The sequence below is a fragment of the Ischnura elegans genome, chromosome 12, assembly GCF_921293095.1.
Source record: "Ischnura elegans chromosome 12, ioIscEleg1.1, whole genome shotgun sequence".
Classification (NCBI taxonomy): Eukaryota; Metazoa; Arthropoda; class Insecta; order Odonata; family Coenagrionidae; genus Ischnura; species Ischnura elegans.
The window spans coordinates 9,269,573-9,297,026 of record NC_060257.1 but is presented as its reverse complement, the minus strand read 5'-3'; the positions used below and the strand labels follow the sequence as shown (position 1 = coordinate 9,297,026).

General features: G+C 39.1%; 1 protein-coding gene across 1 annotated transcript in view; it reads left to right on the top strand.

The window, feature by feature from the left end:
- Positions 1–27,454, top strand: part of LOC124169296 (scavenger receptor class B member 1-like) — a 64,271-nt gene that overhangs the window by 35,767 nt on the left and 1,050 nt on the right. Inside the window, exons 2-7 of the mRNA XM_046547866.1 lie at positions 5,997–6,088; positions 10,058–10,221; positions 11,430–11,583; positions 17,865–18,074; positions 21,371–21,788; positions 23,577–23,695. Coding sequence (XP_046403822.1) covers positions 5,997–6,088; positions 10,058–10,221; positions 11,430–11,583; positions 17,865–18,074; positions 21,371–21,788; positions 23,577–23,695 — 1,157 coding nt within the window. The remainder of the gene's footprint in view (positions 1–5,996; positions 6,089–10,057; positions 10,222–11,429; positions 11,584–17,864; positions 18,075–21,370; positions 21,789–23,576; positions 23,696–27,454) is intronic.

The following is a 27,454-nucleotide window of genomic DNA, read 5'->3' as shown; positions in this document are numbered from 1 at the left end:
CTAGTCACTAGAACAGATTAGTTCCAGACCACATAGTCTCCCTGAGAACAGCCCAGTTCCAGAGCAGTACAGACCAGTTACAGACCAAGCTATTCCTGGGTCCAGACCAGTTTACCCACCCGTTGTCCAGACCAGTTGCAGACCAAACTGGTCTGGAGCAATGTTTCAATTTCTTCCCAGTTCCAGACCAGCTACAGACCTTTAGTTCCACCCCCGTTCCAGACCTGTTCCAGCTCAGTTACAGACCAAATATTTTTACCTGGGTTATTTTCACGCATTACGATTTTCCAAAAGGGTGAAAAAGATGAAATGTTATTTGATCCCGCTATCTTAACGCTTGAAGAAGAGATAAGAGTTTTGTTTCCTCGGAAACCGAATTACCAAAGATGGACGAGGCAAGAAAGCCATTGCCAGTAAAATATCGCAGACTAAGAGGGCTTTTTACAGAAAGAAGAATCCAAGTACATTTGAAAATACGAAAATAGAAATGAGGCGACACTTCATCAGATGCTACATAGGGAGCATGTTTCTCTGTGGGAGCGAGGATTTGACGTTGACAGCAGCAGAGAAGTCAAGAATGGGAGCATTCGAAATGTGATGCTACCGAAGAATGATGAAGACAAAATGTTGATGGATCGACCATATAAGTAATAGGGTAGTTTCCTTCATCAAAGAAAACGATATGCATTTATTGCTATTCGTTACCCCCCATTAGGATTTTCATAATATACAAATTATTTTGTTTTAGAAATCCCAGTTTAAACGAATGGCAATGGTCAATTTTAACCTCATTTGAAAAAGACCAGATTGGCGCCCATGCGATGCCACTCCACGTGACGTCACAGGGACCTAGTTTCTATACGAGTAGATAGGATTTTTGCATCGTCTGAGATTAGCAATGTATGCATGAGGCACAGACCTCAGGGAAACATGTCTTAATAATCACCTATTAAAACTGGCTAAGGTGGAAAAGTTTTCTTCGTTTGATAAGGTATTAATAATCCTTATTTAAGCCAAGCGCTACCAGCTAGCAGGGTACTCTGCTACCTGCTAGCATCCTGCGTCGTATCAGCGCTCAGAACCTCGCACCAAGGTCACCTCACAGGGCGGCAGCGGGAACCAGAATGACGACACACGGGCTTTTCCCGGCATTTATACTTAGCCGTCGCGTTTTCGCGCGCTTGAAAATTTTCACTTTTCATTGAATCGTGAAAAATAGATATCGTCATTAAAAAATCTAAAAGTGTGAAATGCGTACTCGAGGAGTGATAATCTTTTGATTTAGGCAGTAAAAAAATAAATGGAAACCACCCTATTTTTCTCCTGCGTTAACTAAGTAATTGCTTCAACATTGCCTTCAGGCCGTTTTACACGGGGCACGTCATTGTGCAATAGCTGACGTATGTATGAAGTTACAATCAAAATTTCGTCGTGTAAAGCGGTGAATTTCTATAACACACGCGAGAATGCGTGGATGTAATACGGCAAAATATCCCTTGCTCTAATTCCAAGCTCGCGAATTCAACATGTTTTCAGTGCTAACCTGTGCAATGACGTGGTCCATGTGAAACTGTCTTTACGAACTTAATTGTATTTCATTATATCATTCATAATAATATTTTTATTTGCCAGGAGATCATAAATAAAATAATGAAAAGAGTATACACTGTCACAAGTACTGTGAGGTAAGGCACGTAAATACAGGACGGAGACAAAAATACTCATACAATTGTACATTAGATTCAACGAAAATAAGCATTCAGTAGGAAAATGAAATTTTATGATATTTTAAATGAAAAGAGTCACCCACAAAAACTCATTCTCTGAGTAATACAATTTTCTGAACAACATTTTTAAACTACTTTAAAATTTGAGAATAGACTCAGTTTGTTTACGAGGGAGTTTATAGTACAGATGGAGACTCAAATGTTAGATAGCCTCATTGCCACTTTTTTATCGTACATAAGGTACCTATATAAATATTGATCTTCTGGTAGAGAAACATATTATAGTGATATCAGGGTTAAGAGTAAAACCTTTCATGTGACCTTTGACAAAGTGGGTGGCATACATAATGGAGACAGAACTAGAGGTGTTGAAGGTCAGAGGCCATGTCATATTCTTGTTTTGTGGCGCACTGTGCATTTTGTTTTTTGCGCTACTTTTATGTATTTTACTAGTGTTAAATGAATGGTCTAATCATTAAGTATTTGATGCATTATCCTGATGCCATATCAAGTAATGTCTCTTTCAAATTGTTGCATCAGATCGTGGGACCAAAAGTTTCATGAGTCGCGTTGAAGATTCATCAGTGCTCCTCATGACATTGGCATTATTCTGCGAACAATAGTTTTCTCCATAGCAACGCGGATTCGAATGAATTATCGCACATTTTCACCCAGTAACATATAATAATGCTCGCCAATATAAATTTAGCGTGAAATTGCTTATCGTTATCGACGTATAAGGTCTATAATAAGGCCAGTTCTGGGCTAACAAGAGCTCTGATAACCACCCTTAACCTCTTTAAGATGCATTTGCTTGATTGATTTGACAGCTTTTATCACGAGATGAATGGTATCTTTGCGATGTCGTCCGAATCATTTACATGGGACGAGATGGAATCTGAAATGTGAAGGGAACAAGGAAAAAGATTACCTCATCTGAAATACGATGAATGATATTGACATTGCACAGCCAGGTCAAGTGAGATGTAAGACGATATGCTTTTACAAAGATAACCTCTTATTTAATTCAAAGGTAGTTTCGAAGTGGATAAATGGTTTATATTAGCTAAGGAGCAATTAACTTCGGAAAATACAAATTATTTAGCTATTCACCCGAATTTTAAGATCAGTTTAGTGGCGAAATGGCACAAGGCTTTCACGTTAGCTCAACAATTGACACCGAATTTTTTATGAGTATCTTTATTTACTCGATAGGCTTAACATAGTAACGTAAGATACTAAAAAATACCATTTCTGCCTATAAGAATGCTACTATTCTTTCACTTCTCCTTAGCGAACTTCATTAATCGTTGCTTCTTAGGTTTCCGCGATATGAATGACATTCCACTAATAGGGTGGTATCCTATTATTTTTTATTGCCTAAATTGAAAGATTGAATTCCCGGTGGAGAGGTTTATCAAAGTAAAGCCCGAAGTCATCAGTTATAGGATATTTCTATTTGAATACAAACCTTATCATAATTTTATCACTCTAAATTACTCCCCATCAGGAAAACGATTTGCCTCAAGGCCCTCGCTGAAAAATCTGAAATCGTGAGATGCCAACTATATCACAAAATATCTTAAATAAGTTTCCAGAATTATTTCTTCGCTTAACAGCGAATGCCACAAGTATGGTTATCTTAAGATAATTATTTTAAACGAAGAATTTTATCCTGCCTTGAAATGAGGCCTCACAACTGAATTTTAAAAAACGCTCTTGACGAAAAAATTATTTTTTTCCTAGCAAATTTCAGCCTGTGAACACTTTACATCTACAACTTCCCCCGCAAGCAGCCTCACTAAGTATGTGGCGGGGGGTGTTAGGTTACCAGCCGTCAACTGGTAAAATGTAAATGCTCTTACGATATTAAGCATTTATAAGATTCTTTTATTGTTAAAGGGAAAAAAGAAGTCGCATATCTATCCGTTCGGCAAAATATTTCTATTCATTTATCGCTTCGGTCGGACCAAGAATATGGTGGGGTTCAGTTATGATGTTCTCCGCGTCGCTCTAAAAGATATCAGTTCTCAATTGTTCAACCAATGTAAACCTTCAATCCCTCCAATCCTCTAGCACCTCCCAGCAGTGGTAAAAAATGGCATAATGGAAAAAAAGACATAACAGTCAAATATTACTTTTATCAATATTGGTGCTGCCTAATAGGATGGTTTCCTATTATTTTTTCATTGCCTAAATCGAAAGATTATTACTCCTGGAGTACGCATTTCACGCCTTGAGATTTTAAAATGACGATATCTATTTTTCGCGATTAAATGAAAAGTGAAAATTTTCAAGCGCGCGAAAACGCGACGGCTAAGTATAAATGCCGGGAAAAGCCCGTGTGTCGTCATTCTGGTTCCCGCTGCCGCCCTGTGAGGTGACCTTGGTGCGAGGTTCTGAGCGCTGATACGACGCAGGATGCTAGCAGGTAGCAGAGTACCCTGCTAGCTGGTAGCGCTTGGCTTAAATAAGGATTATTAATACCTTATCAAACGAAGAAAACTTTTCCACCTTAGCCAGTTTTAATAGGTGATTATTAAGACATGTTTCCCTGAGGTCTGTGCCTCATGCATACATTGCTAATCTCAGACGATGCAAAAATCCTATCTACTCGTATAGAAACTAGGTCCCTGTGACGTCACGTGGAGTGGCATCTCATGGGCGCCAATCTGGCCTTTTTCAAATGAGGATAAAATTGACCATTGCCATTCGTTTAAACTGGGATTTCTAAAACAAAATAATTTGTATATTGTGAAAATCCTAATGGTGGGTAACGAATCGCAATCAATGCATTTCGTTTTCTTTGATGAAGGAAACTACCCTATTCGCAATGGCTCCCAGCCTAATTCGTTGGACAACTGCGTAACGCTTTCTGTACGCCCGCAGCAATATTTGTCGTATCACGCATTATTTCCGTTGTATTTTATTAAGTTTCCGGATTATGTCTTTCTGCGCCGCATCCCATATGATCGCTGCATATTCGAGGTGTGCCTTAGTTCAGGCACAGGGTTCCATGAGATAGTATTAGGTGCGCAACTATGTTCCCACTGTTTTTTGAACGGGAATACAACTTTATCGTGAAAAAAATGGCTACAAATGAATCATTTAAAGTATTATCCATCGCTATCTACAAATTTTCCCCATCAATGTGAGAGAGGCCAATACCATTTTTTGAGGCTACCCACGAATCATGCCATTTTTTGGTGTCTTCGCATGAGCGAAACAGCAGATCAGCCAGACCATGTGCCATGTAACAGAACAAGTAATAATCGGACAGCGTACTATCTGGGAAATACAGCGGGGGGGGGGGGGGTCAGGACTTCCCATTTGAGCGTTTATTGGAAGGTTTTAATGGGTTTTTCAACGCGTGGTCGAGCGTTGTCATACTGTAGACTCACTTAGAATCATAAGGAATCCAAGTTCCTTGCATTTGCATAAATCTCAACGCATCCAATCGCTTGGAAATATAAAACTTAATGCATGTTTCTGAATTTCTATTCTATTTCTAACAGCATATAGTAGTATAGTTTGTTATTATACGGGACGTTCTTTGGACGGTGTAGTGTGCATGTGGGAGTCCAAATGCATGCTGCATGCTGGTGATTGATCACCCCCTGCCAAACACCCTAGAGGTGGCTCGCAGGGTATTATGTAGATGTAGATGTAGAAATGGATTGGTGTGTAACTCCTAACGCATAAGCAAGCTCTTCTTGAGTTTGGCACTGATCTTCATCGAGCAATGCCTCCAATTCAGCGTCTTCGAAGGTTTTTATTCTTCCTTCACGTCAGCATTGGAATGACCGTCTTTGACGGGACGGAAGCAATCACGGCGCGTTGTTTCACTTAGAGCAGCATCTCCGTAAACTTTTTGGAGCTCTCGATGAGCACTTCAGCCTCTGTTTTCTTCGAATGAAAGAAGACTATAAACACTCCCCGCAAATGACGGTTACCTGACACAAACGCGAACATTTTCACGCAACAATAAGGATATGACGATAAAAAAACTCGCCATTGTTGTCGAGCGGTTTGTTTACCAAATGTCTAAGCTTGATTCGAGACGTTTTGCGATACGTCAAAATCGACCAGTAATCACTACTAGAGCCATCTGTTAACATACAGCGGGAACTTCGCTGCGCACTTAATATATTAAAAAAAAATCAAGAGTCGCTTATCAAGCGTCACCGTCAAGAATATTCTTATTTAAAATTAAGAAATAATTTTTTTGTTTCACTATCATTCTAATAATTATTTTTTTTACCATTTCAGTGATCGCCACATTAATGTCAGCGTCTTTCGTCTCCCTCATATTGGCTCTGGTCATTCACACAGGGAACTTCGTCGATTTCGTGATACAAAAGGTAGAGTATACCAATAAAAACACTGATTAACAGTTTTTATGTTGCGTGAATACATTTATAATAAATTCACCTGGCCTTCACGCGATGAATTTTAAAGAAAGCCGCTACTGTATATCAGTGAATGATCCTAATAAAGAAAAATAAAGCTTTAAAACTACCGACTATAGGAGCTAATCTGCATTCCCGAATCTGGGAAATAATTCGGATGTCGCCACAGATTCAGCCAAATAAGGGCGATGTTTGAAAGTTCGATAAGTGACCACCCATGGCGCGCATGTGGTGGTTCACTTCCTAGGAGGTTGTTTATATCTGAAGGCGCTGTAATAGAGTTTTAAGCGTGGTCAGAATTCCGCCATCTTGGTTTGACAATTTGCAGACTTAGTCCTAAACAGTGTACGTATATAATCAAGTATTCTATTCCTTATATCGCCTCTGATTTGTAAAATGAAAATGCAACAATTACTTATTGATTGTCGTCGGAGTTTTCCGATCGTACGTCATACTACTGTGTGTATTTTACTGTCCCTATAGTCATATCGTGGTGATAATATATCGTCGTGAACATACTTTCGTACTGAAATATGATTTTATGCTTTCCCGGCGAATAATGTGGGTAAACTTTTCTCGGAATTCCCACCGGGTTAATGTTTTTATATCGGCCAAGTACCGTCTCGGCACTCATCTTCAGGGCTGAATATAACCCGGTGGGAATCCCGAGAAAAGTTTACCCATACTTTTGTACTATTATTGCGACCGGTCCGCTATCGTAAGATTTCCATAGGCTGTAATGTTATTGTTGTTCCTAATTTGTTTGAGTTAATCCCGCCCTATAGAATGATTTTTGTATGTCTTTTGTTTCATTGAATTGTGGGTAAAAAAGAATGTGAATAAGTGAATATAAAAATGTTAACTCGTTGGACTAACTGCTAGAGTTTTATTTCTGAAGTGAACCGAAATTTAATACGTAAAAGTAATGCATGAGAGGATTCTAGCGTCGTACTCTAACAGTTATAATTACCAGTATAAGTGCAGGGGAATGGATATTTTACACTTGTACAATGTTATTGTCGGCTAAGCTAGTTGCACAGCGGAACAATGGTGATTGATAATAATTTTTCCTAGGGAAAAGATATTCGAGGCATATTTTCACGAAGCCTTCCCATAATGAGATAAAAAAGGTTTACTGTGTTCGTTTGCGATTGTTTATTTTGACGTAACAACGATCATGTCCGAATATTTCACTAAATAGTTAGCATTGACCCTTATGGGATTGTCAATGTTTTGGTCAAAGTGGGCGTGGCTATCCTACCCAAGCACCTTCCTTTCTTGCCACACTGCGCTCAACGCTCGGAACCAGTGGTGCCCCCTCCACTACATTCACAACCTCCTTGCTCATTTCCAAGGGATCGGTGATTCATCTACATCGTTCCGATGTCGTTGCCTTCAGCAATGAATGATTCATTGAACTGTGGAACATTTGAAGATCCAAATGCTCTCCGAATTCAAAAGGTATCCCTAAAATAACACTGGTCGACAATTTTTATCTCTTTTGAAACATGATCACAATTAGGTCGTTCCCTTACACCATAAATCGCTATAAATTGAAAGAGTTCCGCAGATGGATGGGGAAGATAAGTAGCGACAAAAAGTACTAACCATCCAGCCATTATAAGACGCGGTCTCCGGTGTTACTTTGCGGAGCTGCTTCATCATAAAATAAAAATACTTCGTTCTATTCCACACTAAACTTATCCCGCAATCCCGCAATAAACTTATTAATTGTGGACTACTAACTTCGTATGGTATACCGTTCAGACAAATTGAAGTGGTTTTTAAATCTGAAAACGATTTAGTTAAGATGTCTTTAAAGTACAAAATAATAATCACTGTGAATAGCTACCCGTCATAATATTTTAAATGCAGTAAGTTGACAGATTTAGGGTGTCCAGTCAAGCGAAGCAGAAAAATTCATCCATGATTCCATTTTTTTTCAAGGCAAAGTTTACAAAACTCCTGGTTAATGTTACGTGATTACTGCGGTAGATAAGAATTTTATAGCACCCAAAATTACTTTTCAATGCTTTTAAATCGTGTTATGTATACGTATTTATAAGGACAAGGAATAGGTTAGTCATCACCCAGCCAGCACATCATAAGTGAATGAGGTAAGATGAAAGGAAGAAATTAGGAAGGCGCTTATCTAGTAAGCTTGTTATGGGTTTCTTACGGCCAGGCTAACAAACATCCAGAGTAATGACAAAATGGATGCCAATCTTTCAGCACTTCCGTAGATGTTATTTTTATTCCATCGTTTTACAGTATTCATTAAGGGATTTATGGATAAGAATAATTTTACCATTCTTGGCACTTCTATAATATGAGCAATTCGGCCATAATTTGAAAATCATTCACATTTATGAACTGATGGCAAAACAACGGCCGTAGGAAAAGCAGACAATTTCACAGCGATAGCGACGTACAATAATAAAAAAATGCCGGAAAGAATCTCTAATCTACATATTGTATTCATCGCGTTATCAGACCATAAATTAAAATTCATAAATGTAATATTGCGTGGACCTTGAATAATGTCAGTTTTTAATGCACCTGCCAGCCAAGTTTTTTTTACATAATTGGATTTTTAGCTGGTAACCACGTCTTTAGTAGACAATAGTTGCCGTGGTGTAGTAGTTAGCGTGTCTAGCTGTGGATGTGTAGGTCATACTATCGGTTCTCTCCGTAGTTAATTTTTTTCTTTCTGCCGCAAGGATTAAGTACTTTTATTATACTTTGTATCTTCCCCAGCCGGTCGCTTACAGTTGCTAATTTTTTTTTCTATTTACGGGAAAATCTGTTATCAGTTGTTTAGCTTTTATAATGCATCGCTGAATTGCACCGGTAGGCTTTAAATTCATGTCGGGATGAGCCGCGTAGCATGTGTAGTACGCTGTTCATCCGCCTTTGGCGCTCCAACAGAAGCGACTTCGTTGCCTGAGGATATATGACAGCATTCCTTACCTATTCTTCCCTAAAATCTTACCCTTGCCTTATATAAGCCCCTTAGATTACGATAAGCTGCTTATCAATTTTTTCCGAAAGAAAACCATAAGAAACGGATAACTCTCTTACTTTGTGCTACCTGGGGCAGACATTGTATTTAAATTTATTCAATGCAAGCCAAGAAACTGCTTCAACCTCATAAGTACATGTTTACGTCAACTGGCTATCTATTCTTCGTGTTTTTTAAATCTAACTTGAGACATTTCGATTTTGTTGTCTTTTCTGGCATTCCACGTTTCGAAACGGCAGGAAAAATACTTTTAAACTATTACTGAAGCGTTAAACTGAAAAAATATTTTGTGAAATGTATTTGAAATAAAGGATTTTGAAATTCCAGGTTTTAGCAAAAATTCATGGTTAATTTGTGCATAATTCCAGAGACTTAAAATTCACGCATAATAGGGTAGTTTCCTTCATCAAAGAAAACGAAATGCATTGATTTCTATTCGTTACCCACCATTAGTGTATTCATAATATGCAAATTATTTTGTTGTAGAAATCCCAGTTTAGACGAATGGCAATGGTCAATTTTAACCTAATTTGAAACGTTTTCTAATCCAAAGTTTACTTTCCCATGGTTTAATTAACATCTCTGTTTAAGGCATCTTGAGACACTGAACCTCAGCAGCATTAGCTAATGGAAAATGCCGGCAGGAATTAATTATTGACATATTGAGTAAAATTTATCAAACTTCAAGAAATTTTATGTGGTATAGATGTTCCAATTAGCTCTCAGCTGGTAAATTCACTTTTATTTACGAGGCATAAAATTGAATGGGGTAAATTTTGTTTGCTTCATAAATTATATTCCCCTTCTCTCCGCCGTTTTATTTTAGCCCATGAAGATATAAGGATTGAACGACAGGCCCACTTTAAACCATGACTATAACTTAATTTTTTTTCTCCCAGAACCTCGTGATAAAGAACGGCAGTCAGCACTACGAGTGGTGGAAGAACCCGCCTGTTGGGACGCTGGTCAAGATAACGCTCTTCAACTACACAAACTACGAAGCTTTTATGAAAAAGCAGGACAAAAAACTTAAGCTACAAGAAGTTGGACCACTCGTATACAGGTAACACCACTATATTGGTCACCCAAGTGCTTAAAACTTTACCTGCAGCTCGAATATGTGTCTACTACATTACTTCTGTTTATATAACATCTTCAATCTCATCATTTGCGAATGAGGTGTTCATGTATTATGTTATATCTGAGTGTATTTAATTCGTGTTTTTGATGTTTTTGCTGTTTCTTGTTACACTTTATTATTTAAACATTTGTTCACAAACCCGATGAAAAAGATCTTATGTACCGATTTTGGATTTAATGCAAAAAAAATAAGACAGGAATTCGAAATATCGATTGAAGTTAAAAGGAAAATTAACGTAAGGTAACGGATTTTTTATATTGCCTGAGGCAATCATCTCAGCGAAGGAGAACAGAAAGATTAGAATAATAGGCTAATTTGTGTACACCAAAGCTGGTATTTGTCTTAAAAACCATTTGCCTACTCGGGATTCGAACCAGAAACTCCTCAGTGCCGGTCAGGATACAGCCAGTTACAATGAGTACATGGTTGGTGTTGTTAGGGTTTTCGTATTTGGTTATCCCCATGTTTTCATTAAAATCAGTGTTTCAGGCGTCTTAACGCATCGAATCTAAGCAGAATTAACTAAAAGAAAATGATTACATACATCTTGATGACTAGAATAGGTTACTAATATATATTGGATTGAATATATCATATTTTATTAACGTTTAGTAATAAGTTTCATAATGTCTAAGTGGTAGCATTCGAATCCCGGCTATGCCAAATGATTTTTTCGTGGCGATTTTCATCCAAGTTGTATATATAGCCTTGCTCCGTGTACGTGACAGCGTAATACAAAAAAAGACAAATATTATTCAAATTGGTACAGTCGTTCTCGAGTTTCAAATGGTGTAATTAACACGATTAATATGCATTGGTGAAAAAGAAATTCAAAAGAGACTCGATGATTAACACAAGAAATAATGGCATGGACTTCCACATGTTCGTAAACAATAATTTACGTAAACTAAACTCAGCATTAATTCTCCTCTTTCTTTTAATTAACTTAATAATTTTACTACGTCTTTAAGACATGAATTTCTTCCGAGAAACAATGCCTGAAGTACAAAGAAATACGTGGAGATCTCTAATGCTTGCCAGGTTGAATAATTCATAGATCAATAATGGGTTAAGGAATTTCACGTTCAACCTAGTGATAAATATTTTCTCTTTTTCTTCTTTTAAACCAGGGTTCAGGTGCGGAAGGTGAATGTGACTTTCCCTGCGGAAAGAGAAGGCGAAATAGTGACCTTCCAAGTGAACAGATCGTACGAGTTTGTCCCGGAGTTGTCCCCTGGAGTCAGAGAGGACGACCTCATCGTCACGCCGAACTTCAACCTGCTCGTAAGTGAACCTGCTTTCCCCCCCCCCCCCCCCCCACTGCACACACCAAGTTTTTGCCTTCAAGTTTTGGGCTTGTCATTGCGTGCAAGTTTTTTGTGGCCCTCATAATGTTGACACCCAGACTCCCTCGAGACTCAATAGAACTCGTAAACAATGGAATTCTGATACCATCACCCTTACGCGAAGCCATGACATTGCGCATCAGGCCATTTTGACAAGCACTTTTAAAGTTGCGTTGCATCTGAAATTGCATAAAAATTTTAATCACCAGCTCATGCTATTTCGGATGAGGTTGCGATTTAGAGGAGAAATTTCTTGGATCGCAGCAGGCAGTATTCTCTCCTAAGAATTTTTGTGGCCCTATATTTTCTCTCTTGAGAGTCAATGACGTCGCAAACAATGGAATTCTATTACCATCATCCTTAAGAGAAACCATTGAATTGCGCATCAGGCTATTTTGGGCACTTCTAGATTCTGAATGCATGAGGAATTGCGCAAAATTGATTTTTTTTCCTTTACTCATGCATTTCGGATGAGGTTGCTACTTCGAGGATAAATCACTTGGATACCAAGGGTCGGTTTTCTCCCCTAAAATAAACTGCTGTTTTCGAGGTTTTTTTTTGGATGAATATCACCTTGGATGAATTACTTACACCGCCTTTTTTATGCAAAAATCGACTCGGGTCTCGGTGAATAATCACAAAACTGCACGATAGAGTCTAGGTCGCGCGTCGGTCATCATGCAGTTCATTGTTCTTGCCTCATTCACATTACGATTGTTCCAGCGATTGTCGGCACCATGGTCCTTGTCGGAACTATCGTGCATTCACACGACGATTGTTAAAACCTGTGCTGCCCTCTAGTGCTGACATCTAAAGTGAACGGGAAATTGACGGTTAGCAAACCTGTTGATGTATGCAGGGACCAGATATTGCTGTGTTCAACGTTTATTTACCGAATAATTTTTCTTCCGCTCATATTCTTCCTTTCTAGGACAAATCTATGAAAAAAATCGAGCGAAGAGAGCTTCTCAAACTTTTAGGGCCGTATTCTTAGTCGACCCTACCGATCCGTCCCTACGTAACAAAAGGCCCCTACATGCGTTTCTCAGTCGACCCTACATAAGTGGTGGGGGGTAATTCCGTCGTCAAGTTCTCTGAAATGACGTAGATGATGGTGCAGCGCCAATTTTCCATTCTGGTGTCGTAATGGGAACTAACTATGAAACTAAGAAAAGACATCCGATAATTTCGACGTATTGTTAGGGCAACGGCTCAAGGTAAATAAAAAATCGGTGTCGTCCGCCAGGTCGTGTCGGTACCTTAATTATCGCTACAAATACTCATCATCGAGCTCTCTCATATCGAGCCAAAAGTAAAACCTTATTGTCTTTAACTTACTTCAAAAGCGGTCTGTACAAGATAGTAATAAGAACGGAGCAAATATGATCATTGACGTGGGAACTTGCGTTGCATCATCAAGGTTCGTCATTCGCTTTCACCTTCCGTAGTTAAGTTTATTATGTGGCAAATAGTGGCATGAAAATACGTTTTCTATGGTTATACGTAAACGAAGTAATGGTTTTCCAAAAGTATACCAAGTACCAAACGTAAAAAAATAGTTATATATCCGTAGAAGCAAGGTGCATGCATACCGCTATATTGTTCTTAATAGTTCAGTCAATTTTATGATTTATTTAACTTGGTGGCTATAATGTGGTAGTATTAATCCCTTTCTGCTGTGTTTCCTTACTTTTTAAAATAGTTCATGTGAGCTAGTCTCGCTTTATATGCATTACAACGTAGATTCTTTAATCGAAGTGATCAGCAGACGATATTTGGCCGCCATGTTTATGTGGGGTGCAAGGCTGCTTCGGGTACCTTACATCAATTAGGGCCCGTTAAGTTCCAAAAACGGCAATATGTAGGGCGAGATCGGTTTATGTAGGGGCTGATGACGTATCCAGGGTCGGTTGGCCCTACAGGGTCGACTATGAATACGGGCCTTAGTCTTTCTCTTGTCGCTTCCTTTTCCAGTCTCCCAGCGCCTAACCATCGTAAAGTGGCAACGTTCGGAACTACGTGAACTATTGTCAGGACTAGCATTCAAACTACTAGTTCGGCCAACGATCGTTAGGACGATGGCTCGGACAATCGTAATGAGAACGAGGCATCTGCATCCTCCAGTCGAAGCAATGGCTTATTATGACATCCGATTCCCAACACAAATGATATTTCTCTTGGCTATGTATGTTAATTTCATCACCATTAATTTGGCAGCATTGCCGGCTTAAAGTTACGTAAAGGATGTAGGAAATATTTGGCAAGTTTCCCGTCAATTTCCGTCAGCTGAGTAATACTGCTGTGTAGGGTAGAAGGTAAAATTAAAAACAAAGCTTAAGGAAACGCAATCACAGATATACTTGTATTATATGTCCCACAACTTTTTACTTAAATTGTCTGATTCAGATTTATACACAATACAAAATGTCATTCTTTTGGTGAAAATATGCTTTTTTACGACATAACTTATACCATCATGATGATTTATTTATTTGTGAGAATGACATAGTGTAAAGAACAGTAAAGATAAGGTCGCAAAATGAGTATTTTCTCCTTTGAGAATGATATAGTGTGTAGTGTCGCAACCTGGGTCAGACCATTTAAAAGAATTGTGGAACACACAATATTAGTAAATCTTTGATTATTTTTCCTGTTTCACAGTTCCACCAAAAATCGTCATCCACTCTTAGATTCAACAGCGCTTCTGTGGGTAAACACTGTGTTACAGGTTCCGCGAATGTCGACGCCCCAGATAATGATCCCTCTCATCCTATAAACCGTTGAGAAAACCCAATAAACTTACCGTCAGCAAACCGGCCGGTAGAAACGAATATTTTGGGGAAATAAATTGAAGGTGAGTCAAGGTTATTGCCGAATTTTATCGTACGATCGCCTGTATGTATTTAAAAAAATTACGTGCCTACATACATTGTGCGAATAGCGTAGTGATCGACGCAGTGGTCCGGAGAGTTAAAGGTCCATGGTTCGATCCCCGGTGATGGGGAATTGTTCCCATGGTTATTAATGTTGTCTGTCCTCCTGTTGGCTGTAACGATTTGATCGCTGGACCATTTTTCCTCATAGAATGATTCTCCAAAGTCGTTAGAACATTAATAGCTTTGCTTGGTTTCGCTATTTAGTGGGCCTTCTTCGCTTCTATAGCGTTGAAGTGTTTTTCCCCATCCCATCCCTTCCTTCCCTATCCTACTCCAGAGGCGTCGACGGGCTCCTATCGCGGCGGCGCCTCTTTCTTTTTTCCCTTCCTCTCCAGCCCCTCCCCGGGTGATCGGGCGTATAAGCCACTGGCTTGGTTCCCGGGCCCGGTGTGTTGTACCCCTCAAGGGTTCACCTTGAACCATCATACTCTCTGTACTCCTGTTGGGCCAAACCGAACTTTATACAAAAGATTGTACCATAAGCTTTCTGGATACATATTGGACTGCGGGAGACGGTACAAATATTCAAATGAAAATTTGACAGTAGAAAATCGGCTCGGTAGTATTTTATCAACGATTTTCATCCAAGGCTCACAAATAAATACAACATGCAGTTTTAGTTGAGTGTTTTCATCTTGTTTGGTGCCTTCCATGATAAGATCGGGGTCTTCTCTCCTCATAGCCTTCCTCAACAAGTGTTTTCGGCGCATGTGACGTATCGGTGCGATAGCCGTCACCCTACAGGTCACAAGGCCCAGCTGATTGTGTTGACTTATAGATCGGGGACCTTTCGCTTTCGTCGCTACTCTTAACCTTCGACCTCCGTCTCAGCGAGGACGCTAGAAGAGCGAGTCCTTATCAGGATATTCCCTCGACAGACGGTCAATCAGCCCCAGGGGTCAGACGGAGAGAGGGCGCGGCGCAAAACTCAAGTCAATTGAGCGTGAATACCACCAATACAGTATTAGGGATGTCTATAAGAGATGAAAATAAGCATAGTAAATGTTTTCTATAAGTATCTGACGATTACTGTCGGTTTCCATGGAGTACTTAAGAGGTATTCAATATATCTATGGCTAAGTTCTAGCAACACGCATCTCAAAAATAGCAAATTTTCAGGAGAACAAAAAAAGATTATTTTTTTACTTGTACGCTGAAATTAAAAACCAAAAGTTCATAAAACTGAAGAAGAAGCATTCATTTGCAAACAAAGAGTTGTTATTTGCCTGTATTATATTTTTTTTAAATTTATTACACTTTGTTTAAGATACCTGTCTCAAACCGGCCGAATTTGAGATACGGGTTGATAGAACTTAGCCATGGATATGCGGAAAGCCTTGGTTTATTTACGTCAAAGTTTCATAACTCTAAGGGGACAAACTGCTACCTGTTCGGAATGACCTCGACTTAGGAGCGAAGCGATTAAAGGGCCGATGACAAATGCCTGACGCGCGGCGTGTTACCGCAATTCCGAAAGGGAAAGCGACCGCACCCACTATTGCACCTGCAAAGCGCGTGATAGCACGCTTCCCAGAATTCCCACTGCACACTCCAAATATCCTTGTTGAAGTTTGCCTCCTCATTAGAATCCGAAAAATGGTTTGCCACGGAAAGCTACAATGTGTATAATATGACTCCAAGGAATATGTTATATGTGTGCGCTGGTCTCGAAACTTTTTTATGGAGGTTTATCAAAGAACTGTGTCCATTGGAGACATGTGTCAACTTCCGAGGGGTTATAATGGCGAACGATTCTCCCATCAAACGTTAGATCTCCTCCATATCTTATGTAAAAGCTGCCTCTCCTCACCCACCATGCCCAGCACTTCGTAGTTTCTGCTCCTCTCCGTCCACTTCACCTTATCCATTCTTCTTCACACCCATATCTTGAACGTCTCCAGCCTTTTCTGGTACTCATTCCCAGTTCCAAGTGTCATCACTAAGTACTCCCTCCATCCACACCTTGATTCCTCCGTTTTTCATCTAGTACCTGCCTCTCCTCACCCACCATGTCCAGCACTTCGTCGTTCCTTCTCCTCTCCGTCCATTTCACCCTCTCCATTCTTCTCCGCACCCACATCTCGAATGCCTCCAATATTCCCTCGTCCTTCTTCCTAAGTGGTCACGTTTCTTCACCGTAAAGTGTGGCACTACAAATCAGACTCTTCACTAACCTTTTCTTTAAATTCTTACATAGCAAACCTCTCACAAGCTCCTTCCTGCTCATAAACGCATCCTTTGATAACGCGATTCCCTTCCTGATGTCAAGTATGCGTTTTCTTCTCAGAAGGCCAACTCTCTTTCGTTCTATCTAAAAATCCCACCATCTTTCTTCCTCTCCCTATAGTCCTCCCTACATTCCATTTCCCAACATTCATTGGTGCCTTCTCCTTCTCCATCTTCTTCCTCTTCTTGCGTTCTTTCTTGGATGCTTCTGCATCTGACATGTCTGCACAGTGGTTGACGACGCTAATTATTCCTAAACATTTCTTTCTCTTTATGCCAATTGTGTTTTCCTTAGCCGTTAAAATAGACTATTTTCTGATGTGAATAGAATCAAAGAAAACGAAATGCATTGATTTCGATTCGTTACCCACCATTAGTGTATTCATTATTTGGTTTTAGAAATCCCTGTTTAGACGAATGGCAATGGTCAATTTTAACCCCCTTTTGAAAAAGGCCAGATTGGCGGCCATGCGATGCCACTCCACGTGACGTCACAGGGACCTAGTTTCTATGCGAGTAGTCATGAGTTTTACATCGTCTGAGATTACCAATGCATGCACGAGGCACAGAGCTCAGGGAAACATTTCTTAATAATCACCTATTAAAATTACCAATGCTCGGAAAGTTTCCTTCGTTTGATAGGGCATTAATAATAATATTTATTTAAGCCATGTGCTAACTGCTATCAGGGTACTCTGCTACCTGCTAGCAGCCTGCATCGTAGCGGTACCATAGACCTTGCTATATTCAAGGTCTATGAGCGGTACTGATAGCCTCGCACCAAGGTGGCCTCAAACAGTGGCAGCCGGAACCTGAATGACGTCACACGGACTTTTCCCAGCATTCATACTTAGCTGTCGAGTTTTCGCGCACTTGACATTTTTCACTTTTCATTTAATCGCGAAAAGTAGATATCGTCATTTAAAAATCTAAAAGCGTGAAATGCGTGTTCCAGGAGTCATAACAATAAGTCATAGTTCCATAATATTTCTATTTAGGCAATTAGAAAAAATAGGAAACCACCCTATAACATTTTCTTTCTTTCCTTAAAATGCAGGCACTGGCTTCTGGGATCCATGATTCTCCCTACGCCTTGAAGATTGCCCTGATGGGCGTGCTGAATATCGTCAAAGTGGACCCCTTCCGTCGCCTCACGGCTGCCGAGCTCCTGTGGGGATACGACGACCCCATCTTCGACCAGGCCAAGAAGTTCGTCACTTTCAAGAGGGGATCCGTGCCCATGAAGAAATTCGGACTCATGGCCGGGGTGAGACAATAGCCTCATGGACGTTTTTTTCCCTTATTGCCTCGCTAAAATATAGCCAGACGTAAGAGGTTAATTCCACAATGGTAGACAAATTGGTTCCAAAGAGCTGCTCATTGGCTGAAAGCCAATTAAAGTCTGCAAAACCGGTTTTCGGCAGGCTAATCAACTAAAAACCGGTTTCTTCATGTGTGTATCCCCTTGTACCCAAATCGCAGGAATACAATTTTTTTATTTCTTAAGAAATATTTCACAATGAGCTTCCAGATCCCAACGATTTAGCACTACTTGGGTTTTATAAAAATACCTCAAAAATATTAAACGAGAAAATAACAATTAGGCAGCATTTTAAAAACTTACTTTCCTAGACAGCTGGGATTCCACGCGAACCTATCTACTGCACTTTTAACCATGTTTTGCGTTAATAATGAAGGTTACCATTGATATAAACATAACAAGTAATCAACTGACAGTTGATTTTAATGTTTTGTCATAACTTCAAAAATGACGGCAAAAAAAAATTAAAATTGTTTAACTTTTTTCTCTTAGTTTTGCGTGCGCATTTACTTAATGAATAAACATTCATTTGTTCACTAGCGAAAACTACTTCTATGACAGTTTCTATCTACATGTGACATGAAACAGTAAAACAGGCTCTGCTGAGCGGATATTCGTTTTAGTTTTAGCATAGACTCTTTCCATCTTGTATTTTCATCTATCTTTACATTTTAAAGCACCACAATTTTAGACACCTTATGGAGTTCTGAATTTTCTATTGCCCTGCAGTATTTGTTTTAGCTCTGAGCCATCCTAAAATTACGAGATTGGTTTTTGAGATATATATTTTTTACCCTTAATCGGTCAATTATTCACATAAAAATATTCTTTTAGATTTCAGCAAGGTAAGTATAACATAAAGGACAGCACATATTAACTTATTTGCAGTATTTTTGATTAATTATTAATTAATACGATACATTGTTTCTCTTGAGATGCATTGCCCATGTTGGCGATTTAATATATCTGCAGTGATGAAAAAGAAATTCAAGAGAGATCCCATAATAAACATGAGACTCAATGGTATGGGCTGCCGCATGTCCATAAACAATAAATTACATAAAATGTTTTATCTGCTAATGATTCATGAGCTAGTGATCTAATCATTGCCATCTTGAAATTCATGAAGGGAAAAATAAAAGAGATATCAGAGCCTTAATAACACGTGTTTCTTCCAAGATAGATAGAGTGCAAAGAAATACATGGATATCTGTTATGCTTGCGAGATTGAATGGTTTATGGCCATTTATGATACATTCACCAATAAAAGGTTACGCTGTTAGCCGCTAACCATTCATTTTATTGATGACTTTTATAAAAAGTTGAGATTGTTATAGTAATCATAAATTTTTCATTGGGTTTGGCTGTTTTTTCATCGGTGGATAATTTCTTGAACACTGGAAGGACCGGGGTTGTATGGTTACCCAGACGGACCATCAACCGTCATTTTTACGGGCAGTTTTTATTTTGAATATTTATTCGCTAATGTTAATATTAATAGAAAAAGTCATTAACTTTAACCCATTTCTTTTTTTACAAATGCAACTGAGTAATTTTTGACGAATCATTTTACAATACAAAATTTTTAAATGAACAGCGGTCGCGTCGCTCCTGCTGCCCCTGACCTGGCTTACCACACGCCCCTCGGTACCTATAGCAGATATGCTGCTTATTCACATTCAATATGCAATCATGAAGGTGAAATGCATAAATATGCGAACTAAATATCAAAAGGACCAGACGTAACATATGGTAGTGATTTCCTGAATTGAACACGCGTTAAAAATGAAATAGACACGCTTCACTCTTAACTTAACTTAAAGTGTTGATCTTACAGGGTATTAATTTTATGTGAAAAAATTAAATTGCAATTTTAACAGATTATACACCATAAAAAATAAACTAAACCCAGAAAAAATTAAGATACTTAACAGAAAAAATATTCTCGGAAATATAATTTAGGAAGTAGAGATTACTCGCCTGGTCCTTCTAGTTGTTATCTTCATGCTATTCCGCCATATCTCATAACTGTCGTCATAGGGAAAAATCCACGCGGTGAAGCCCAGAAACATGGAGACATCACTTAATATCATGTTAAACATCATATAGAACTTAACTTGAGAATTAAAGTGAAATACAGTTCATTTTCATTTATCTATTTTTAGCACTTTATTAATGCATTTGATATTATTAAACTACTCTACAGATTAGGTTTCCATCGAGTATTTAGGAAGTATTCAGGCAGTCTCCCCTACTTTCATGTACTTCCCTCTACTTACTTCTTAAACAATACACATTAGTCAGGTAAAATTAAGACGACCGAAAAAAATTTCTAGACAATATGATTAACCCTTTAAAGGCCGAACTAACTTACCAAATATTTTTTATCTTTTCTTACATATCCTATTCATTTTAAAACTAATTAAGATACATTAAGGAAGAAATCCCGAATAAAATTTTTAAACGCGTTTTCAAGCATGTTCACTAATGGGAACACGCCACTAGATTTCTACATCTACATACTATTCTGCGAGCCACCTCTAGGGTGCTCGGCAGGGGGTGATCAATCACCAACATGCAGCATGCATTTGGACTCCCACATGCACACAACACCGTCCAAAAAACGTCACGTATACTAAAAAATTATACTACTACATGCTGTTAGAAGTAATAATAAAATTAAGAAAAATGCAATAAGTTTTACATAGGTTAGTTGGCTACACTACAAGTCATGCAATCCATCTACGAGTACCATCGCAGCCGTTATAATCTCTTATTGGAATATTAGATTTTGCCTTCGCTTGAGAAATAAGTACAAACCAAAAAACTAAGTTTAAAAATGTAATGTATTTTGATCTTTTGAATAAATGACTATTTGTTGCTGGAGAGCTAGTCTAGGGTAAAATATGGAATAAACCGAATACTCACTAGAGGGATGATGAAAATAACCAATTTTGAAAAGGTATAATAAACGACCAATGTAAAAAACAAGTCATAAGATTCAATGTTAAAAAATACTTCCATACTATATTTAGGTTGCAAAAGCTATAAAAATAATCACAGATGCGAAATATAATTTTCATGAATTTTTATAAATGTGTTCCCAGATGGGAGCATTGGACTGTGAACGATTAAGTGAGTAGAGGTTTCCCGTCAAAATGACGCCTCTAGTCCTTCTAGTGTTATAAAATGTCTGGACTGTTGGAGCATCATTTCACCGTGACGTATGTTCGTTCCCGCAGGAGACCGGGTTGTCCTCAGACCTGATCAGCATCCACACTGGAAAAAGCGACCCTAGCGTGTTGGGCGTGATCTCCGCGTACAACGGCAAGCCCTCCTTGCTCTACTGGGGCGGCGAGGAGTGCAATCGCGTAGACGGCAGCGAGGGGTCCATCTTCCCTCACACGCCGGCCACGACTCGCTACGATCCGAACGCCAAACTGCAAACGCACGTCTTCAACTACTTCCTGTGTCGCCGCTACCCCTTCGAGCAACAGGGGGTGGTTGAGACCCCCGGGGAGATACCAGCCATCCGATTTGCACCCCCCAAAGGGGTCTACGACAGCCCGCTTGAACAGCCGGACCACCGCTGCTTCTGCGATCCGGAGAGATCGTATTGCCCACCTTCAGGAGTTTTCAACGTATCGCCGTGCGCTTACGGTAACTATACTATGGTATTCGTCGAGATTCAACGGATAGTACCTAACGGATAAAGAATAAGCATGATTTTACATTCATTGAAGCAATGATTTCCCTTTTACAGGATGAGTGGGTAAAAATTAGGGATCCAGGATTTTTATCGGATCCGGATTCGGATCGGATCCTCGATTTTCGGAGCCGGATCTTTCGGATCGGATATTTTCGGATCCCAATGCATTTTCAAATTCCTGACGCTGAGATTCCCCCGATGATTGTTCAATCTCTTGGGAAGAGTCACACTATGTGCCAGTCGTATTTTGCTATTTTTATTTTTCACGGCTGAAATTCTCCTACGTAACCTCTGCGAGAGCTTTCAAACAAAACGGTTCACGAGTAGGACAGGAATCGCATGCGACGGCGCATTCGTTGATAGAATTGAAACTCTTTCCACCCCTATTGCGCGTTGCATTCACTGAAGCTATTACCTAAAATTTCGGATCCAGATCCGATGTCTTCTGCGACTTTGGATCCGATGTATCCAATGAAGGGCAATATCCGCGGATATTTGGATCCGAGGTATCCGATCCGACCATCCCTAGTAAAAATAGTTTTTCTTTTGCATACATTTTGAGTGCATACTTACATCTGATAACCATGATTAATTTCTATCGCTGGAATGGGAGAAAAATGGATTAGTTTGGATAAAAAATACATTGGGGGTAATCACACCACAGCCTTAGAAATCGCCTTCCAAATTTGATTTTATGTGAAACAAATGTCGTCAAACTGCGCCAATATTGACTTTTCACAATTGTGAAGGTTCAAATGTGATATTAGTTACTTTCATCTTGATGTTAATACATAATAATAATCGAAGGTGCAGCGGTAAAAGTTAAACTAATTTAAAAACCTAATGAATTTCCACGAAATCCAGCGAATAGCCGCGGATAGTACCAAAAATGTCCAAGGCAAAAAAATCCATGAAAATAATCAGTAGAGCACAAACCAATCTATTGCACGCAGGAGTTTTTACTAGTCCAAAGTGCCATAAAGTAATCAGGGAGATGTCCTCATTAATAAATTTAAATGATATTTCGTATAAATGCGTAAATATTTCTACGTAATTTATAAAATCGTTTCATGCTTAAATTTGAGGAATAATACTATATCCAACACAAATGGTAAAACACAAATGGTAATTTCCACACTATTTAATTTTACACTTAACGACCGATCATGGTTCCGACACTTTGTGTCATTTTCAAGGTAATCCAACAAAAACTCTCTCGGTATATATACCCAGGCCAAGGTAATAGGTGGGGGTATATGGAATTGGAGAGAGGGGAGTGGAAGGGGGAAACAGTTTAGGTGAACAAATGAGTGAAGGCCGAAACCAGAAGACATACAACAAGAGGAGCGTGAGTGAAGGTCAGGGTTTTGACGTCATGCGGGAAGCTTAACTTTAACAAAGGCGAGTTAGTACAAAATGAAACATCATTAAAAAGTCCATCCGGGGTATTGGCAATTTCAAAATTTTCCATTAAATCTAATTTAAGCCCTTTGCCAATACAATGTAAAATATCTATGCCAATATTGCTAAAATGGATGTTCAGACATAAATGATTTGCAAAACAAGATTTTCCGTCATTATGTGTAAAACTTCTTCTGTGCTCCTTCACTCCATCTTTAAACCTCCTACCGGTCTGGGCAGCATAACACAAACCACAGTCCTCCCACTTTGATAAATACTCCTTCGGTGGATGTTCCCATCAATAAAATTTGATAATCTTTTCGTATAAATATCCACAGGTGCCCCCGTGATGATATCCTTCCCCCATTTCCATGGCGGCCATCATTCTCTCGTGGAACACTTTGAAGGACTGAACCCGGAGAAGAAACACCACGAGTTCTTCCTCGACGTGGAGCCGGTAAGCATGAAAATATTAGTAATAAAACAATAACCGCATAAATCTTATGCACATAAAGATTTTCCCCTTCATGCAATTTACCATTGGCCCAATCACGCCTAATTAACTTTGCCTACCAACTTGATTGTTATTATCACAATAGGGTAGTTTCCTCCATCAAAGATAACGAAATGCATTGATTTCGATTCGTTACCCACAGTTATTGTCTTCATAATATACAAATTATTTGGTTTTAAAAATACCTATTTTTTGACGAATGGCAATGGTCAATTTTATCCTCATTTGAAAAAGACCAGATTGGCGCCCATGCGATGCCACTCCACGTGACGTCTAAGGGATCTAGATTCTAAACTATATTGAGTTGTAAGGAGTTTTGCATCGTCTGAGATTTCCAATGCATGCATGAGGCACAGAGCTCAGGGAATCATCTCTTTATAATCACCTATTAAAACTGGCTAAGGTCGGAAAGTTTTCTTCGTTTGATGGGGGGATTAATAATCCTTATTTAAACCAAGCGCTACCTGCTATCTGGGTACTCTGCTACGTGCCAGCATCCTGCGTCGTATCAGCGCTCAAAGCCTCGCACCAAGGTCACCTCACAGGGCGACAGCGGGAACCAGAATGACGTCACACGGTGTTTTCCCAGCATTCATACTTAGCCGTCGCGTTTTCGCGCGCTTGAAAATGTTCACTTTTCATTTAATCGCGAAAAATAGATGTAGTCATATAAAAATCTAAAAGCTTGAAATACATACTCCAGAAGTAATAATCTTTGGATTTAGGCAATAAAAAAATAATAGGAAACCACCCTATTGTAAGTCTTTTTGTAAGAAATTAAGAAAAATCTAGGAGAGCAATTGCTTCTAGAGTAATACCAATATTCAAAGGAGGGGAGAAAGATCTAGTGGAAAATTATAGACCGTTAAGCCTTACTTCCGTAGTATGCAAATTGTTAGAAAAGATCATAGCAAATTACCTTTGGGATTTATGAGAATGCGAGAATTGGTTGTATAACCGCCAACATGGATATAGAAAAGGCCACTTACCTGAAACCCAACTGTTAGGGTTTTGCCATGAAATTGCCGACTTAATAGATGCGGGAAAAGAATTAGACGCGGTAATAGTCGATTTTTCTAAGGCCTTTGATAAAGTTGATCTCGAACGGCTTATGCTTAAGATGAGGCAGTTGCCAATGGAAATAGATGGAAGAGTCATCTTGTGGATCGATGAATTCCTCAAGGGCAGGACGCAAAGAGTTAAGGTAGGGGATGAATGCTCAGAGACAGCGAGGGTAACGTCCGGTGTTCCTCAAGGAAGCGTCTTAGAACCTTTATTGTTTTTAGTATACCTAAATGACCTCCCGAAAAAAATAAATTCTAATATAAGGCTTTTTGCGGATGACTGTATCATTTATAGGAAAATAGAAAATAAAATTGATCAGGAAATTCTTCAGGATGACTTAAACAAATTAATGGATTGGGTATCTAGTAACGGGATGGAAATAAATCCAAATAAATGCAAATATGTTAACTTCAGCAAAAGAAGAAAATGCGGAAATAGAAATTATGAATTTTCGGGTAGTTTAATTCCAAAATCTAACAGCTTTAAATATTTAGGAGTCCATTTATCTAACAATTTAGGATGGGGTTTAAACGTCGAGCTCGCAATCAGAAAATCTTTTAAAGTATTGCACTGGGTGATGAGAAACCTCAGAGGAAGCACGAGGGCCACGAAAGAAATGGCCTATACAACCCTAGTAAGACCCTTTTTAGAGTACGCAACTCTTGTCTGGGACCTTCATTTAAACGGAGAGGTCAAGAAATTGGAGAGGGTGCAGAGAAAAGCTGCTAGGTATGTGTTGGGAAAGCATAAAAAAACGGAAAGTGTTTCAGAAATGCTCGGAGTTCTAAGGTGGGAGAGTTTACAAGAGAGGAGGAAAAGAAGCAGGCTATATGGCATGTTTAGAATAATGAGTGGGGAAAAAGCATGGAAAGAATTTGGGAAGGACATATCAAAACCCAGCTTTGTTGGAAAAAATGATCACCAGTTCAAGATAAAGTGCCGATCACAAAGGACAAATGCAAAGCAGTTCTCCTCCTTGAATAGGACCAAAAGGGACTGGAACGACCTACCAGCAAAACTATTTGAGCCCTTCACGAAAAATTTAACTAGTTTTAAAAAGCGGCTGAAGAAGTAGGGACCAAGGGCTTTGTATAATGTTTTCTATTGTTTTTTCAATTTTTCTATTGTTTTTTCAATGTTTTCTATTGTTTTTTCAATGTTTTCTATTGTTTTTTTTCATTATATGTACATGTTACCACCAGGCTAATTGCCTACTTGTAACAATTTTAATAATAATAATAAAAATAATAACTTCAATAGTACCATTTTCTTCGGTAAAATTATTACAGTTATGCCAATTTATGATTACTCATAGGCGCTGTCTTCACCCCGTTCAAAATTCCCAAAACGCAACGAATACCTGACGTATAATACGTTGAAAACAAATATTTCGGTCCATTTCCACTAAAGAGATTAAGATTCGGATCCTGAAGAAATTAGGATTCGTCAAGCGTATTGTGGGAAGATTTTAGGATGAGAAAGTAAAAGAAAGGTGCTATTTCGCTCTCGTCCGACCGCACCTTGAATATGCAGCGAGTGTATGGGATCCGGTGCAGAAAGACTTAATCCGTGAACTGAATAAAATACAAAGGAGGGCTGCGCGTTTCGTCAAAAACTGCTACGGGCGTACAGACAGTGTTACCCCTGAGATGTTAAGCGAATTAGGCTAGGAGCCGTTGGAGACTCGGAGGCTGCGCGCTAGGCTTAGATTGCTTGAACAATGAGAATAGATATCTTTAAGAGCGACACAGAGAATATAATATTAGAGCCACACTATATTTCCAGGTCTAATAGAAGCGATAAATTAAGAGAGATGTTTTGCCGTACGTATAGATGTGGGAATTCGTTTTTCCCCCGAACCATAAAGGACTTTAATAAACGCTAGTCCCAACCTCGTTAGAGCACTTCATTTTTTATGCGAAGACGGCTGGTGTCCTAACACCCCCTGCCACACGCCTTTTAGGCGGCTCGCGGGGTATTATGTAGATGTAGATGAAAGAGTCAGTGTGGGTCATGAACCTTAAGTGGCCGACATCGCATGACTTGTTGATTGACAGGTGTCTTCACTACTTACTCTGAAAATGTCATCATGATGCATTCGCACGCGAAAGATCAGCATCCAAAAAGATAATAAAGTCAGGACGTAGGCATATTCTTAACACTTTGCGTGCCATGGGCGTAATATTACGTCCTGCTAATCCCTCTGAGGATTGCCATAGACGTAATATTACGTCTATCTATTTTATTGACTTTGTTTGCGTTAAGCTGTAATATTTCGCCATGGTACTTTTCCAGTTTACTGCTTAGTGGTTCTGTTATTTCAAAAATCAACTGGTCGATGGATAAAGAGTTATTTTAATGTCTTGAGGACGAAAAGTCCTCTGTAGCTACCGGCACCCCTATCTCAGCCTACTTTGTGAGAAAATTCTTGGAAGGAAAGAACTGTTCGTGGAGGATGCAGTGACCCTTTTTGTCATCCAGGATTTTGAATTATTTCCTCAGTACAATGTTTTTGTACGAATGCCTTGGTTTAAATAGTTCAAATTGAGCGCAATAAATATATTATGAATTTCATGGCTGTAAATCATTTGCTGTAACTTTTTTTGTTTTTCAAAAAAATTAGGTTTTCTACATTAA